At 50.6% G+C, this 17,677-nt stretch overlaps 1 protein-coding gene across 1 annotated transcript; it reads right to left on the bottom strand.

Moving 5' to 3' along the window:
* Positions 1 to 16,211: 16,211 nt before the first annotated feature.
* LOC113177313 (olfactory receptor 9S13-like) lies at positions 16,212 to 17,192 on the bottom strand. Its single transcript, XM_026381844.2, has one exon. It carries the CDS (start codon positions 17,190 to 17,192, stop codon positions 16,212 to 16,214), a length of 981 nt encoding a protein of 326 aa, XP_026237629.2.
* Positions 17,193 to 17,677: the final 485 nt, after the last annotated feature.

Genomic DNA, 17,677 nt, shown 5'->3' with positions numbered 1-17,677 from the left:
GGCCCTGCACTGGGACAGCAGGCACAGAGGACAGTGGAGGCCGTGAGACTGAGCAGGTTACGGGACCATGGTCACGTCTTTTGTGGAGTACAGAGATGTGTCGGTGCCATGCTGCACCCTGAACCAGAGAATTCCTGAACGCCCCCTTGGTGGTGCCCACACTGACCGCACAGCTTGTCCTTGTGATGAGCTGAAAACACTTGGAATGCCCACCCCAAGGCCAAGGTCACTGACTCACGTGGGAAGAGGGACAGAGCAGAGCTGTCCAGCTTGGTGAGGACGCAGGGCCATCCCTGGGCCCAGTGGAATGAGCAGCTGGCCACGGGGTAGGGAGGGTACCCATCTGCTGGGGAGCTGGAAGACTGACTGGGTGTGATAGGATGGCCTTCCTCCCCACTGTCCCTGGCCCACTGTGCACAGGTGGTCCTGAGCCAGCAGCGTCCCTGGCCCCTGGGAGCTGGTGGAAGTGCAGGAGCCGCAGCCCCAGCCTGCAGACTTGGAGCCTGTGCTTAGCAAGGGGCCGCCAGCGGGGGCTCAGGCCAAGGCTCACAGGCCCTGCCCAGCCACCAGGGTGGAGGGCAGGGTGTGGGCAGGGGAGTGGTCTCTGCCTCCCTGCTGGGGCAAGGCCTGAGTGCTTACTGCATACACAGCCCTGCTGCCTGCTCACTCATGGTCAGCTTCTGGTCCTGGCAGGCCTGAGCAGGTGGTGTGTTGACCTTGCCTGTCCAGGTGAGGGTTAGGACAGCAGCTGTGCTTCCAGGGTCCCTGTGCTCCTGAGCCAGGTCTGTGCTGGAGACAGGGCTGTGGATGCCCAGCCCCTTGTCCTCTGCAGCTCAGCTGTGACCTCCTGAGCAGTGAGTGAGGTGGCCAGCAGTAGTAGGTCCAGTGAGGCTCTGGGCCCAGGCTGTGGTGTAGCAGGCTCCTAGCTTTGTGAAGCACAGGGGCCCCACGTCAGCCTCCTCTCCTGTCCTGCCAGCTGGGCAGCGTGTTAAGGCACCTTCACTTGGGGTCACTGTGTACCTGGCAGGGCTGGTACTTGGGCCTCCAGTGGCCAATTAGTGAGGCTCTGGGCCTCTGCAGTGCCTGGACTCCAACTCCCTGGGCCCCCAAGCTGCAGGGCTGTGGCCAACCTGTGTGTCATCACCATCTCCTCCCAGTGGGGCGGCAGGAAGACTGAATCGTCAGGGACTCCCTTGAGGGATGCAGCAGAGACAACTCCTAGGGACCTCGTGTCCACGGCCCCTTGTAAGAGCTGCTGCCCTGGGCTGGGGCTAATGTGACCTCCTGACCCACAGCCCTCCCCTTCTGCTCCATCCTGGCCATGGTGTGCGGGCAGTGAGGTGGGAACCCTGCTCTGGGAGGCCGGCAGCCCGCTCTGCCCTGACTGGGACGGTTCCTGCACAGGCAGGGCCCTGTCGACTTCTAGACAGGTTCAAAAGTTAGACTAGTTTACCTCTAAGTTCCCTTCTCTTGTTCTTTTTGCAAACAAGTTTATATATTTTTTTGCCTTCAAATTTTATTTTTTAAATTTATTTTTATTGTTTTAATTGCTTTTTAAAAAATACATGACAGTGAATGCATCACAATTCTTATTACACCTGTAGAACACAGTTTTTCATATCTCTGTGTATAAAGTATATTCACACCAATTCATGTCTTCATACATGTACTTTGGATAATGATGTCCATCATTTTCCATCATCAATGCTTACCCCCTGCCCCTCCCTTCCCCTCTCTCCCCTCTTACCCCTCTGCCCTTCTAGAGTTGGTCTATTCCTCCCATGTTCCCCGTCCCTACCCCAGTATGAGTCAACCTCCTTCTGTCAGAGAAAACATTTGCCGTTTGTTTTTTGGGGATTGGCTAACTTCACTTACATTATCTTCTCCAACTGTATCCATTACCTGCAAATGCCATCTCTTTTATTGCTGAGTAATATTCCATTGTGTATATATGCCACATTTTTAATACATTCTTCTACTGAAGGGCATCTATGTTGGTTCCACAGTTTAGCTATTGAATTGTGCTGCTATAAACATTATATGTAATATAAGATAATTGTAATTTTGTGGGTGGCTGTGTCCCTGTAGTATGCTGTTTTTAAGTCCTTTGTGTATAGACCAAAGAGAGGGACAGTGGGGTCAAATGGTGATTCCATTCCATGTTTTCCAAGGAATCTCCATACTGCTTTCCAGATTGGCTGCACCATTTCGCAGTCCCACCAGCAACGTACGAGTGCACCTTTCCCCCCACATCCTCGCCAACACTTATTGTTGTTTGTATTCACAAAAGCTGCCATTCTGACTGGAGTGAGATGGTATCTTAGAGTTAGTTTTGATTTGCATTTCTCTAATTGCTAGAGATCATGAACATTTTTTCATATATTTGTTGATCGATTTAATATCCTCTTCTTAGAAGTATCTGTTCATGTCCTTGGCCCATTTATTGTTTGGGTTATTTGTTTTTTTTGTGTTTAGCTTTTTGAGTTCTTTATATACCCTAGAGATTAGTGCTCTATCTGATGTATAAGGGGTAGAAATTTGCTCCCAAGATGTAGGTTCTCTATTCACCTCACAGACAGTTTCTTTTGTGAGAAGAAACTTTTTAGTTTGAGTCCATCCCATTTATTGATTATTGGTTTTAATTCTTATGCTATAAGGGTCTTATTAAGGAAGTTTGGGCTTAATCCCACATGATGGAGATTAGGGCCTAATTTTTCTTCTATTAGATGCAGAGTCTCTGGTTTAATTCCTAGGTCCTTGATCCATTTTGAATTGAGTTTTGTGCATGTGAGAGATAGGGGTTTAATTTCATTTTGTTGCATATGGATTTCCAGTTTTCCCAGCACCATTTGTTGTAGAGGCTATCTTTTCTCCAATGCATGTTTTTGGCACCTTTGTCTAATATAAGATAATTATAGTTTTGTGGTTAATCTCTGTGTCCTCTATTCTGTACCCTTGGTCGACCAGTCTGTTTTGGTGCCAATACCATGCTGTTTTTGTTACTATTGACTGTAGTATAGTTTAAGGTCTGGTATCGTGATGCCACCTGCTTCACTCTTCCTGCTAAGGATTGCTTTAGCTATTCTGGGTCTCTTATTTTTCCAGATGAATTTCATGACTGCTTTTTCTATTTCTATGAGGAATGCCATTGGGATTTTGATCGAAATTGCATTAAATCTGTACAGTGCTTTTGGAAGTGTGATCACTTTGTTAATATTAATTCTGCCTATCCATGAGCAAGGTAATCTTTCCATCTTCTAAGGTCTTCTTTGATTTCTCTCTTTAGGGTTCTCTAGTTTTCATTGTAGAGATCTTTCACCTCTTTCATTAAGTTGATTCCCAAGTATTTTATTTTTTTGAGGCTATTGTAAATGGGGTGGCTTTCCTCATTTCCCTCTCAGAGGATTTGTCACTGATGTACAGAAATGCCTCTGATTTATGGGTGTTGATTGCCTTTTAAATTTTAAAACAGTTTCTGTTTGAAGGAACAGAGGCAAGTACAAGTGGTCAATGAGAAGAGCCCTCACTCCGACCCCACCACACCTTCCCGCCCTGGCCGCTGGCTGTGATCCCACGCATGTGTCTGCACCCTGTGGGTTTCTGCTGGTGTGCTTGTGCAGTCTACGTGTCCACCTTCACTACTTCTGAACTGGGACTTTACCTTACCAGAGACTGTGTGGGTGCCTGTGTGCGGTGCCTCCACAGTCTTCTTGGGTGGTGTCCAGTGCTTGTCCGTGCATCTGCTGACCGCTGGTCCAGCACGTTCTCCTGTCCTGTCCCACTGTGTGATCTGGTGTACACTTTGCCTCTGCCGTCATCTCTGCAGAGTAGATGGAGTCCTCCAGGTAGCCTGTGGGTGAACATAGACAGTTCATGGGTTTCATTCTGCCCACCTTCGTGTCCATGCATCTGCACTCCTCGGGGGACAGGCAGCCTGGCCAGTCCATGTGGCTGTGCAGTTCTGGAAGTGTGTAGTGCACTGAGACACTCATTTCCTTCCTGTTTCAGTCAAGAAAGGTCAGGTTCAAGCTGGCTGCCTGCCTGGTGGCTGTTGTCCACCAGCTCTGGCTGGTTCTTGTCCAACTTGTTCGCTCTGTTTTCTTTTGACCTACAATCTCCTTCCATTTTTCCTTGAGGTCTCTTTGCTGGTCAGCATTAGAATTTGTGAAGTGTTCACATATAACAAGCCCCAAGGCTTAGGTGTGTGCTGTGTTCCAAGCTCTGTGATGCTAGTCAGCTGGTCTTCAAGCAGAGTTAGAAAGTGCATTCTGGTATGTGGCTTCCAAATATCTCAACCAACTTCACATTCTTTTTAATTCCACAGGGTTCCAAGAATATGAAGGCGTGGCCCAGACCCCACCCCTGGCTCCCCTGGTTGCCGTGTCTGTCAGGCCTCTGAGAAGTGGAAGGACTGCTGTTTGTAGCTGCACTTATGTGTATGATGATCTCAGGCAACAAGAAAAAATGCTGCCATCCATGTCCCCAGTACACTTTGTTAATCCCTATTTAAAACCCGGAACCTCCAGCACAGGGGGATTCCTGGCCAGGTAAAGGGGAATGTTGTGCCTAAGAGGTCAGAGACAACCAGAGCTGGGGTGGGAGGACACGGCCAGAGGCCAGCGCACTGAGGCAGGTCACCCAAGCACCAGTACGTGTAACTGTGGCCACACCACAGAGAAATGCAGCGGGAGGGAGTCTGTGTCCAGGACAATGTTAGATGACTTCCTGCAGTGAAGAGGGGTTGGCTGGTTGAAGAGAAATCTGATTTTGTAAGGAAAATGATGGAGAAGGTGAAGCCTTGAGGCATGGCCTTCTTATTAGGCTGTTCTTAGGATGATTTTAAAATTGCTCAAATGTGGAGGCCACACTGCAGCAAGCCTCAGATACGCCCCTCAGCTTCACAGTCACCAACACACAGCGAATATCACTCAGCCTTCCTCCCCAGCTCCAGGGCCTGCGCCACCTGAAGGCAAGAATCAGGAATCACACTGTCTGTGTGCAACCTCACCACACGTCCCTAAGAATAAGGGCTTTTATTTTCAAAAGGATCTGCACAGTACCATTATCATACCCAAAGAAAAATATTTCCCTGGTGTCATCAAATGTCCACCTCTGTCCAATGTCCAGTGAGCTCACAGCATAATGAATGTCACTTTCACGTAGCTCCTAAGTAATTGTCCAAGACAGGTCCTCACCGGAGAAGTGACAGTCGACATTGCCCCTGGAAGCCGCGGGCTCCCTTCCCAGCCTGTCCTCACTGTGGCTGGTAGCAACGCAGGGCGGCGGCCGCTGATTCTTTTTCTTTTTTTGGGGAACATTGTGATTATACATCGTATTTGAGTTTATCTTGACAAAATTACACATGCAAGGGATTTGACCACTCCCTCTTTCCTTCCCTCTTTCTCTCTCCTTTCTTCTGTTGATCTTGCTTTCACTCCTTTTTAAATCTGTATTTCCTACATTTACACTCAGGTGGAATTCTTTTTGGTGCATTTATATATGTATGTAACAAGTCATTGTTTATTTCATTCCACATCTCTACCCCTTCCCCTGCCTTCCTCCCTCCTCCTTGTTCTCCTTTCTTACTCCACTGGTCTCACATCTTTGTGGTATCAATCCTCCTTTCCTACCACCTGCTTTCCCTTATTTTGCTCTAGCTTCTATATATGAGAGGACATTTGGCTCTTGATGTTCCTGGTCTGGCTTATTTCACTTAGCATGATTTTCTCCATTTTTATTATTTACCAGCAAATGCCATTATTTCATACTTCCTTATGGCTGATTAATACCCAGAATATATAAACAACTCAAAAACCTCAATGCTGTTTACTTTTAAAAGAAGCTGGACTTAGTCCTGTACAACGTCCCCCGGCGGGGCTGAGTGGTTCCACTGTGGTGCCCTTCATCATGTTCCCTGTCCTGTGGGTCTTTAGTCAATCTGTAGTTGTAGGTAGGGGTTTGACTAGGACTCAGTTGTGGTCATTACCACTCTCACCATTACTGGCCATCACTTCCACTTCCTGGAAGGCATGTGCTCTTCTCTTGGGAGTGTGGTGTCACTTCTCCCCCGTGTTGGCATGAGCCGCTGACCAGCACTGCTCACTTAGGTCCATTCATCAGGTTTGCAGAAAGGTGGCACCCAGCACCTCTTCTGCTCAGCTGCATGCACCTATAGATATGACTTTCCTGTGTAGATAGTGACTCTTTTCTTGAGAAACGGTTTTTGGCTTCCGGTTGGGCTGAGAAGAGAATTCCCACTTAACTGTGGACCACCTGAGCTGTGTCCACATGAGGAATGCTGGAGAGACGCTGGCTCTGCCATCGGAGACATTTCTGAGCAATGAGTTGGCTCACTGGCACCTTCTAAAGATGACTGTTTTTTATGTATCAGCGTGCACTCAAGATCCAAACTTTTATGTGTTTCCATCTAATATAGTTATGATTCTGATTCAAATCATAAATTTGTCCACTTTTTGGCCACTAGGATCCTCTCAGGTTGGTACTAAACTAATCAAGCAAAAGGAGTAAAAGCATCTTTTAAGGCAAAATATTGTACACTTGGATATAAAAGCCAAACCAAAGTATAAAGGACATACTATTTTTATATAAAATATAGAAAGTATAAAAGAAAAATACCTGTTATACCATAAAGATTCTAAAAAAATAAAGATGATGTTACAGCTACTGTTACACTAGGTAGACTTTGAGGAAAGACGTTTCTTTATAGAGACATTTCATAGTAGAAATGATTGATCCAACTAGACAATGAAGACTTTCAATTTTATATAGCTAATAAGGATTTAAAATATATAAAGCAAAAATGTTTGATTAAAGAAGGAAGGCATGCATCCAAATTCCAGTTGATGTCTTACCATACCTCTCTGTTCCCGGCAGAGCAAGCCAGTGAAGTGCAGCAGACACGTTAGAACTGAGCACTTGAATTGTGGCCTTCATAGGAACACACCAACGGATCTGTGGGCCTTGGGGCACTCCCGAGCAGTGGGTGATGAGCCACGCTCCCTCAGGCAGACACACGGAGGTGGGTGTCTTAGTAGAGTAGAGGCGTTTTCCTTAACGGCTTCAGTGCCTGCTACCCTCACATCCCAGAGGCCACCAGTACTCCACCGTCCTGCTTTTCTGACATCTAGTGGCCCTTGCTCCAGGCCCACAGCTCCCATGGGAGCCATCCACAGGGGGCCATCTGCAGGCTGCTGGAGGACACGGTGCTGGCACACTGTGGTCGCCACCTTGTCCTCGGCTCTCTGTCCTTGTGGGTCTGCCCTGTCCATGCTCATAACTCCCAGGAGCTCTTCCTGTGCCGCCTGTCCCACGGAGACTGTCCCGCGGACTCCTGTGAGCAACTCCACCGCAGCACATCTCTTTCTCGATCCGCTGAAACGGCTACACTTCTCTCAAAATCACTGAACCAAAGACACCAAGCGGGAGCCTCCGAGTCCCTGTCCCTCCATTTCCTCATTTTGATGGGCATGCTACATCATTGCCATCTTATTTTAATTTGCATTTCCCAGCTGCTAATGAGTTCAGTGACTCTTCAGAAGTGTCTGTGTTTTAGTTTGGTTTTCTGTTTTTCCCTCTTAGATTCTTGAGACTCTTTCACTTTCTGGGACTATAGTGTTAAAAGGAGTCTCGATTTTTGCAGGATATGTTTCTGCCCCTTGTTATTATTTTCCCAAGTTCTTTGATGTGGTGCATCCTATTTTAGAATTGCCTGCTTGTTCTATAAAATTCTCTCAGGGTTGGAATGGCTTGACGTGTATGGAGCCATGATGATGTTCAGTCTTGGAGGACGAGGGCTGGAAGGGCCAGGGGTCGTGGGGTGTGGGTGGTTTCTTCCCCTTGCCCTGACAGTGCTGGACTCCTGAGTGAGGGCTTAGACTGCACATCTTGTGCCCTGCAGCTGGGAGGCAGACGCCATGGTGGGTCTCAGACAATCTGCCCACACCCGTGGACTGGAATTGGCACCAAGGAGCTTCTGCTGCAGGCGAGCAGCGTGCCCTCCTCAGGTGTCTGTTGGCCTGGCCGTCAGGTGGCCGGGGGCTGTTAGACCAGGGTCCCTTTGCCAGTCCGTCCTCGTGAAGACAAGCTGCTCTGGGGAAGGCCTGGTGTGCTCTGGAAGATGCACAGGGGTCTGCGCTCGTGGGAGGCCAGCCTGTGTCGGCCTGAGCTGGGAGGACGGGGTGGAGGTGGACTGCATGTTGACACCGCCCAGCCAGCACAACACCAGTGGGAAAAGAGCGGAAGAGGCACAGGAGACCTGGGGCACACCACCAAGCGAGCCAGTGTGCAGCAGGAAAGTCACAGAAGGAGAACAGAGAGGGGACATTCAGAGAAACAGTGGCAAAAACTTCCTTAACTTGGGGAGAGAAGTTGACATTCAAATTCAGGAAACCCAAAGATCCCTGATAGGTTAAGCCAATGAGGTCTGTACCAGGGCACAGTGTAATTAAACTGGTAAATTATCAAAATGAAAAACAACAGGGAAGATTTGAAAGAAGCAACAGAAAAGGTATGTGTTACATACAAGGGACCCGTGATGATATCATCAGGATCTTCTCAGCAGCAACCCTGCAGCAGCTGTTATAATAATGAAGGTGAGACAAAGGCTTCTCCAGAGAAACAATACCCAGGGGCTTTCTCACCATGACCTGTCTTTGCAGAACTGCTAGGAGGAGGTCCTCGGGTTAAAAGGGAGGAAACATGCGAAAGCACAGCTCTTACTCTTCAGGGTCAAACCAGACCAGCACCTGGTAACCCAGTTGTGTCTGGATCACCTTTGACATCAGTGTATGAAAGACAAAGAGCAATGTTGTGAGAATAACTATAAACACAAAGCTGAATGGATCACAATATAAACAGAGGCAAATTCTCAAGCCAGTAGCAGGAAGTGTGTGCTGGAGGAGTCGAGAAACACGGCTGCATTGATGGAAGTGCAGTGCAGCGTAACGTCGACTTCATCACTCTAAGAAGCCTCATGCAGACCTCATCTTAATCACACAGAGAAACAGCAGGGCGGATTTTAAAAAGATGAAGAGAAGTAGAGTTTATCTCTACAGAAAACAAAATCACAAATGGAACTAGCAAGAGGGGAAAATGATGCAAGAGAGACAGGACATGGTTAACAAAATGGCAGTAGTAAGTCCTTATCCATTGATAATTCCACTAAATGTAAATGGTATAAATTCACCAGTCGACACTTGGGGCAGCTGAATGGTTAAAACGATCATATCCAGCTTTACTCTGTCTACAAGGGGCTCACTTTAGATTTAAAGATACTGTTACGGTTTAGATATGAGGTATCCCCAAAAGCTCATGTGTGAGAAAATGCAAGAAGGTTTACAGGAGGAATGATTGGGTTAAGAGTCTTAACCTAATCAGCACATCCATCCCCTGATGGGATTAACTGAGGGTGGCCACAGGAGGGGTGGGGCCCTGGGGCGAGGCTTTGGGGCTTAGATTTTGTGGAGCCCATTCTCTCCCTCCCTCCCTCCCTCCCTCCCTCCCTCCCTCTCTGCCCCCTTCCCTCCCTCCCTCCCCATCTCTCTCTGTCTCTCCCCTCCCCTTCCTGGTACCGTGTCCTGAGCTGCTTCCCTCCTCCACCCTCTTGTGCCATGATGTCCATCCTTACATAATGCCCCAAGGATTGGAGCAAGCCTCTAGGGACTGAGACCTCTGAAACGGTGAACCCAAAATAAACTGTTCAGCCTTAAAATTGTTCTCGTCAGGTCTTTTGGTGACAGTAGTAAAAGTGACTAAAACAGAAATTCATGGGTTTAAAGTGAAGGGACAGAAAAAGACGTTCCCTGCTAACTGAGACCAGAAGAGCAGGCGGCAATGCTCATTTAAGGTAAAATAGACTTTCAGTTAAAAACTGTCCCAGGAGACAAAAGGAAGTCGTGACACACGAGGAGGGGCCGACTCCACAGGAAGCTGTGCAGACGTGACGTCACCCGCCACAGCACCACCACCACCGAGACAGCTGCCGCAGGGCAGGTGTCGCCGTCCCCACCAAGGGGTGGGCCACCCAGAAGTCCAGGTGGCAGGGAAGCCGCAGCCCCCAGCAACCCTAAGAGCCTGGCGATTGAGGCACACATGGGCATCCTCCAGGAAGCAGTGCGCGTGCACACACACACACACACACACACACACACGGCCATGCTCCAGGAAGCACCACACACACACACACGCTAGGTCACAGAATTGGTCCTAACAGACTGACAGGATCAAAATATGACCACAAGAGGGTGAAACCAGAAAAGAATAAGAACTCGAAATGAAAGACACGAGGTAATGACACACCGTGCGCCTGAGCAACTGTCCTGGGGACAGAGACATCCAGGGTGTTGGAAAACGGGCAGTGAGAACAGAAACAGAAGGTCACCGTGAACGGGACACAGCTGAGCGGCACAGGGGCAGCAGCAGAGGCTCACACCTCCACGGAGGCCCCGGGTAAAACCAGCCCCAGCCCTCCAGGAGCTTGAGCAGAATGACAGGCCCAGGAGAGGAGACCACAGACATCAGAGCAAAGGCAAAACAGATCACGAAAGGGCAACGTCTTCAGATGTTTTTATTAGTGCACTGCAGTTACACATGATATTGGGGTTTATCTTGACATAACTGTCCATGCATGGCAAGTTTTTTTAAAAGATAAACAAATGACAGACCCTGGTGTAGACTAAGAAAAGAGAGAAAGAGCCCAAGAAAATCAGGAACAGAAGAGTGTTGAGGCCCACACTGCAGGGAAGCAACCCTGAAGGGCTGTGAGGGCATTCCACGGGTAAGTTCCTACAACACCCTGCCAGGAGAGGATCCGGGAGAGACAGAAGGGCCAGACACACCAGGAGCAAACGGGAACACCCCAACAGAAGAGCTCAGGACCTGAGGCCTCCACAGGGAATTCCATCCAGAGTTGTGAAAACCTTTACTTCCCACCGATGGGGGCTGATGGAAGTCCGTGTGCCAGAGCACCCAGGACGCAGGAGAACCTAGCACCCATCACCAGGTGTGGGGGACAGGGACCTGGGGTGTGTGCACAGTGAACACTACCCAGCCTTCAAAAGGGAATCCTGCCCTTTGTGGGAGTGTGGACGAATGTGGTTTGGAAATGAACCAAACACCAAGACCTGCCACCAGTCCTTCCCAGACACCTCCAGGGACCCGAAGAACAGAGAGCACTCCCAAACTCTCACCAAAGCCAGACAGACACCACAAGAAAATGAACCACAGGTCAACGTCCCTGTCAAACCACGATGCAACCCACAAAATGCTCATGAGCGGAACTCACACTGGGAAGCTCATACATCACGACCCCAAGTAGTGTTCACCCCTGGGGTGCAGGGGCAGTGCTGAGATGCATACCGGTGGTCAGTGTGACAGGGTCAGCACATGGGCCTCTCGTGGATGCAGTGGGCACCTGGTATGCTCTGCACTCCTCTCAGAATGATTGGCATGGAAGGGATTCTCCAGCCACAATGGAAAACCATGTGGGGCTTCCTCAGTAAAGTGGAATCCACAGGATCCTGCCACCCACCCACCCCACTTCTAGGTTATATGCAAAGGAATTAAAGTGATAATCTCAAGCAACACCTGCACTGTCACATTCTCTGCATCACAACTCGCCTTGTACAAGACATGAAGGAACCTGAATCCCATCTACAGAGTGGACAAAGGAAATGTGCCCACCTGCAGGAACACGTTCCCAGTCTTAGGCAGGAAGGGTTCCCCCCGGGGGAACTTGGAGACACGAGGACAGATGCTGCGTGGAGTCCACAGAACACACAGAAGCAGAAAGCAAGCTGCTGCTGCCGGGGACCAGAAAGAGGAAAGGAGAGCCGCAGGGCACAGAGGCTCCCCGGGCCTCTGTGGGTGGGCCCTCGGGAGCCGCGCTGCAGCACAGCACCTCTGTACCGTGCTGCGTGGTGCACCAGGAAAGGTGCCAGCGCAGATCTTCTGTAAGTGTTCCTATCACAGAAATGAAGATGTGAGTAAAGAGGGCAGGGGAGACTTTGGGAGGAGATGGAAGTGTTCATGGCATAGATCATGGAGATGGTTTCATAGTTGTGTACTTACCTCCAGACTCACTCAGCTGTGCATGTTAAATGTGTACAGCTTTATGTATGCCAATCACACCTCAGTAAAGTATGAAGAAAACAATTGCTCAGCTTGAATGATAAAAGATCATTGACATGGTGCTGGGAAAACTGGACTTCATATGTCAAAGAAAGAAACAAGATTCCTATCTCTTACCCTGCTCAAGAGTCAAATCAAAATGGATCAAAGACTTAGGAATTAAGGGAAGTGCCAATCAAAGCTATACTGAGACATCATCTCACTCCAGTCAGAATGGCAATAATCAAGAATACAAATTATAATAAATGCTGGAGAGGATATGGGGGGAAAGTACACTCATATATTGTTGGTGGGACTGCAAATTGGTGCAACCACTCTAGAAAATAGTATGGAGACTCCTCAAAATACTAGGAATGGAACCACCATATGACCCAGGTATCTCACTCATTGGTATTTATCCAAAAGAACTAAAATCAGCCAAACAGCCACCTCAATGTTTACAGCACAGTTCACAATATCCAGGTTAAGGATCCATCTCCAGTGCCTGTCAACAGATGAAAGTATAAAGGAAATGTGGAACATACACAGAATGGAGCTTTATTCAACCATAAAGAAGAATAAAATCATTGCACTTTCTGGTGAAAGTGATATAAGCCAGGTCAGAGCATCCAGGGTGGGACATTTTCTCTTATCTGCAGAAGCTAGAGCAAAATGAGGGGAAGGGGAATGAGATGTCATAAAGATAGGGAAGCTCAGTGGACTAGAAGGAGACTGGGAAGGACAGAGGAAGGAGGGAAAGGGGAGAAATGGAATGAATTTAACAAAGTCATGTGAATCTCACCACTCTGTGTGTGTACAAAGCACCAATCAAAAATAAATAGATGAGCAGAAGGAAGATCAGGGAGGAAGGAGAATAAGGGAGAGAGAAGGGAGGGAAAGAGGAAGGAAGGGGAATGGAAAGGAGAAAGTCAAATTTTATGCATGTGTAGTTTTGTCAAAATGAACCCAACTACTCTGTGCAACTATAATGCTCTAATTTTCTTTAAAAAGTCATCAACAAAAAGAAAAGATCATTTGACAAAATTCAATGCCATTTTATGATGAAAACACTCAACTCACTAGGAGTGGAAGAAAAACTACGTCCACACAGTCAAACTCTGTCTCAAGAGCCTGGATCTCACATGAGAGACTGAGGAGCTCTGCGGTGGCGTCAAGGCAGGCTCTGCTCTTGCCACTGTCGGCAAGCACTGGAAACCCGCATCCTCAGAGCGTGGCAGGAAAGGAAGATGGAAGGAGAACTGAGAAGCATGAAGCGCTCCTCTGTGCAGATGGAGTGGGCTTCATGCGGCCTGCAGACGGAGAAGACAGACTGCTGGAACGCAAGGGTGAACCCAGCAAAGTCAGGGACACAGCACAGGCCAAGGTCAGTGGCAGTGCTGCTTGCTAATGATGAACAGGACTAAGAGAGCAATTGCACGTCCCACGGCACCAAAGGGTAAAATGCTTCGGAATGAATGTACCCGAGGAGAGGAAGGTCTTGGAAACGCTGCTGCAGGAAGGGGAAGAGAGCCCGCGGTCCTGAAGGACTCCTGTGTGGCAGGGCGGAACCACCCACAGTGCATACACTCACCTGCAGCCCTGCCCGATCCCAGGATCTTGTGCTGGGCAGAAACAGAAAAGCACATCCTAAAATTTACATGGAATCTTGAGGGACCCCAAATATCCCAGGCAACCGTGAAAAGGTGTAGGTCTGCACTGTTTGGTTGAGTCTTCCAAAGCTTTGGTGAACAACAAACGAGAGTGTAGGACTAGGAGACAGACGTGTGGGCCAGTGAGACAGAGCAGAGCCAGGCCTGGACCCCGACATACCCGGCTAGTGTTCTCTGACAGTCTCCAGTGCCACCAAGAAGGAAAGAGACCCCTCGGAGCAGGGTGCCCCGGAAGGTGCTCACGTGCAGGTTGAACCTGGATCCTCCCTGGCACCACAAATGAGAATTGGACCAAACACCCAAACCTAAGACCTAAGATGATACAACTCCCAGGAGAAAATACAGGGAAGGCTGCAGGACAGATTCAGCCATTGTTTCTTAAAGCTGAGCCCTGGGTCTCCAGCAGCAAGAGTGAATATGGACAGCTGAGACCACACCACATAGGACCTCTGCTTATTGAAGGCCACAATTAACATGGTGAAAGGGCAGCCTCCAGAGTGGGAGAGGATGTGTAAATCACAGATGTGACAGGAGTCAGAGTCCTACCACTCAAAAACAAACTGACCGCTGAGTGTCCCCCAAAGGCCCACTGAGAGCTGGGCAGAGGAAGCTCAAACATGACCCAGAACAGCCAACCAGCACCTACAAGGGTGCTGCACGTCACCACTCAGCTGGGAAATGTGAATCACTCCACAAGGAGACGCCGTCTGTGCCTGGTAGGTGGCTTGCCGGAACCTGCCGAGGACCTCGAGCTGGCCAGGCAGTGGGGAGGCGGCGCTCGTCTGCTGGGGGGTCAAGATGGCACAGCAGGCAGCGAAAAGAGCAAGGTGGGCCTTTCAAAGACCGTGCCTGTGTGCCTGTGCCACCGCAGAGCCACCTCCACGCATGTCTGGGAGACCCTGAAAGCCCCGGAAGGCCAGCAGAGTCGAGGGAGGGGTGCGGAGACTGAATCAGAGCAGACTGTATTCCACGCCTTCATGATCACATCAAAATGACCCTGCTGTCATGTGTGACTAAAAGAATTAGTAAGGATAAATGCACAGACAGTTAGGCGAGAACTGCTGGGTCATCTGGCAGCCCACTCCTGGGCACAGGCCCTGAAGAGGGGAGAGAAGCCCTGGGGAGACCCTACCCAGGTCAGCACCAGGCATGGATGCTGTTGTCATGTGTGACTAACAAGAAGCAACTTCACACGTGGTTGACAGGACACGTGTGAGAAAGCACAGAGAGAAGGGCATGGAGGGAGACTCCAGCGGGAGGCAGTTACCAGACGCGAGACACACCGTGCAGGAAGCAGGAGAGCCAGAGAGAAACAGAGACTTGGCATCCAGCAGGCACCCGAGCAGAGGGACAAAGAGTCACGGAGAGCTGGGCGCTGGGGGTGAGTGCAGGTGAGGTGAGCTGATGGGGAGCAGCACTCGGAACTGGCTGCTGCAGGGCTCCTACGGGCAGGCTCCTGCAGGGGAGACCAGGCTGAGGTGCAGGGACACAGGGCCCTCCAGGAGGAGGACGTATTGCTGGTGGTGGCCAGGGCATGGGTGGTTCCAGTACAGACAGGCATATCAATTAGGTCCCGGGATGGAGCCCAGGGGGTGGGTGGGGTGAGGAGGGGGTAGGTGAGAGGGTCCACCCTAGCTACGGGTGCAGGCTGTCAGCCAGCACTGGAGGCAGCAGGCTTGGTGCAGCTGTGCTGGCCACCACGGGGTGCACCATCCCTTCCTCACCTCCACCTGGTGCTGCCGCCAGAGCCCATCCTCCCTCTGCAGCCTCTGTGGGACGAAGCACAACTCTCTGTGATCACCGGGAGCAGGCGGGTTTGGAAGGTTCGTCTCAGGAGGGTGGTGTGCCTGGGGCTGCTGCTGGGGGCTGGGGGTTATCCTAGGGGCCAAGTACAGGAGGAGGCCAGCATCATGCACAGGGAGGGAGGCAGAGGCAGCACCTGAGCGGGTGACACCAGGACAAGTAGACTTCAGAGCTCTCGGAACTGCCTGCGACACCGGTAGGATAGGCTCCACAGCAGCCACTTCAGAGTCCCAAGGAGCACAGGAGGGGTCCCCAGGTACAGGGACATTCAGTGATGAGGGAAAGAGAAGCCTTCACTGGGAGATGTCAGCACCAGCTCCATGGTGTACTTCCAAAGTGCTCTGCTTAGGCCTCTGTGTGTTCCAACAAAGCATGAAGGACATGGGTCAGCTCAATCTCTGGACCAGTGCTTTTCTGGTGGCAAAGAACATGACACATTTGTATTTAATAAGGTCTGAGCCATGGTATGCTTTTATGAAGGATTGGATCATGGATGGAAGGAAAGACAGACGGAGCAAGAAAGCAAGAAGGAAAGGAAAAATTAAGACTTGGAACACACATGGTCTGTTGTTGCAATACGCACTGTCTCCCTTGGAGCTTTTCCATCAGTCCTCATGGACACTGCCTCTCACCAGCCTCCCTACTGCACAAGGCTGTGGGCCTCTCTCCCAGCCTCCGCAGGGCGTCCTTCACGTCCTTGTTCCGCAGGCTGTAGATGAGGGGGTTGAGCACCGGGATGACCAGGGTGTAGAAGACGGAGAACACCTTGCCCTGCTCCATGGACCCCACGGCTTCTGGCTGGCCATATATAATAAAACCAGTTCCATAAAACAGAGACACGGCTGTCAGGTGGGAGCCACAGGTGGAGAAGAGCTTGTGCCGCCCAGATCCTGAGCGCATCCTGAGGATGGTCACTGCGATGTAGCCATAGGAGACCAAGATCCCTAGTATCCCACCCACAAGGATGAAACCACAGATGCCGAACATGACCAGCTCGTTGAGAGCCGTGTTGGCACAGGCCAGCCGGAGCAGGGGGGGCACGTCACAGAAGAAGTGGTCGATGCGGTTGGAGCTGCAGAAGGGCAGCTGGAAGGTGAGGCTGGTCTCTATGATGGAGTTGAGGCAGCCTCCACAGTAGGCTCCGAGCACCAGGCGGACACACGTAGCAGTGCATATGGTCACAGGGTACTGCAGGGGGCTGCAGATGGCCATGAAGCGGTCATAGGCCATCACAGCCAGAAGTATAGCCTCAGTGGTACCAAGAAAGGAGAAGAAGAACAGCTGGGTGGCACATCCCCCAAAGCTGATGGCCTTGGGGGAGAGGAAGTTGGCCAGGGCATTGGGGGCGATGACCGAGGAGTAGCAGAGGTCCAGGAAGGACAGGTTCTTGAGAAAGAAGTACATGGGGGAGTGCAGGCGGGCATCCAGGGTGATGACCACGATCATGGTGACGTTGCCCAGAACGGTCACCACATACAGGGCCAGGAAGACAGCAAAGAGCAGAGCTTGAATCTCCACCCCTCCTCTAAAGCCCTCCAGCACAAACTCCCGCAAGGGCAGTGCCGAGAGGTTTCCGTTTCTGAGGGTCGGCATGGCCCTGCACTGGGACAGCAGGCACAGAGGACAGTGGAGGCCGTGAGACTGAGCAGGTTACGGGACCGTGGTCACGTCTTTTGTGGAGTACAGAGACGTGTCGGTGCCATGCTGCACCCTGAACCAGAGAATTCATGAACGCCCCCTTGGTGGTGCCCACACTGACCGCACAGCTTGTCCTTGTGATGAGCTGAAAACACTTGGAATGCCCACCCCAAGGCCAAGGTCACTGACTCACGTGGGAAGAGGGACAGAGCAGAGCTGTCCAGCTTGGTGAGGACGCAGGGCCATCCCTGGGCCCAGTGGAATGAGCAGCTGGCCACGGGGTAGGGAGGGTGCCCATCTGCTGGGGAGCTGGAAGACTGACTGGGTGTGATAGGATGGCCTTCCTCCCCACTGTCCCTGGCCCACTGTGCACAGGTGGTCCTGAGCCAGCAGCGTCCCTGGCCCCTGGGAGCTGGTGGAAGTGCAGGAGCCGCAGCCCC

This window comes from Urocitellus parryii, chromosome 1 (genome assembly GCF_045843805.1).
Source record: "Urocitellus parryii isolate mUroPar1 chromosome 1, mUroPar1.hap1, whole genome shotgun sequence".
Taxonomy (NCBI): Eukaryota; Metazoa; Chordata; class Mammalia; order Rodentia; family Sciuridae; genus Urocitellus; species Urocitellus parryii.
The sequence above is the reverse complement of the archived record's forward strand: the minus strand, read 5'-3'. Positions and strand labels throughout refer to the sequence as shown.

Excerpts from the sequence above, each read along its gene's own strand:
- LOC113177313 (XM_026381844.2), bottom strand. The coding sequence starts at position 17,192 with ATGCCGACCCTCAGAAACGGAAACCTCTCGGCACTGCCCTTGCGGGAG.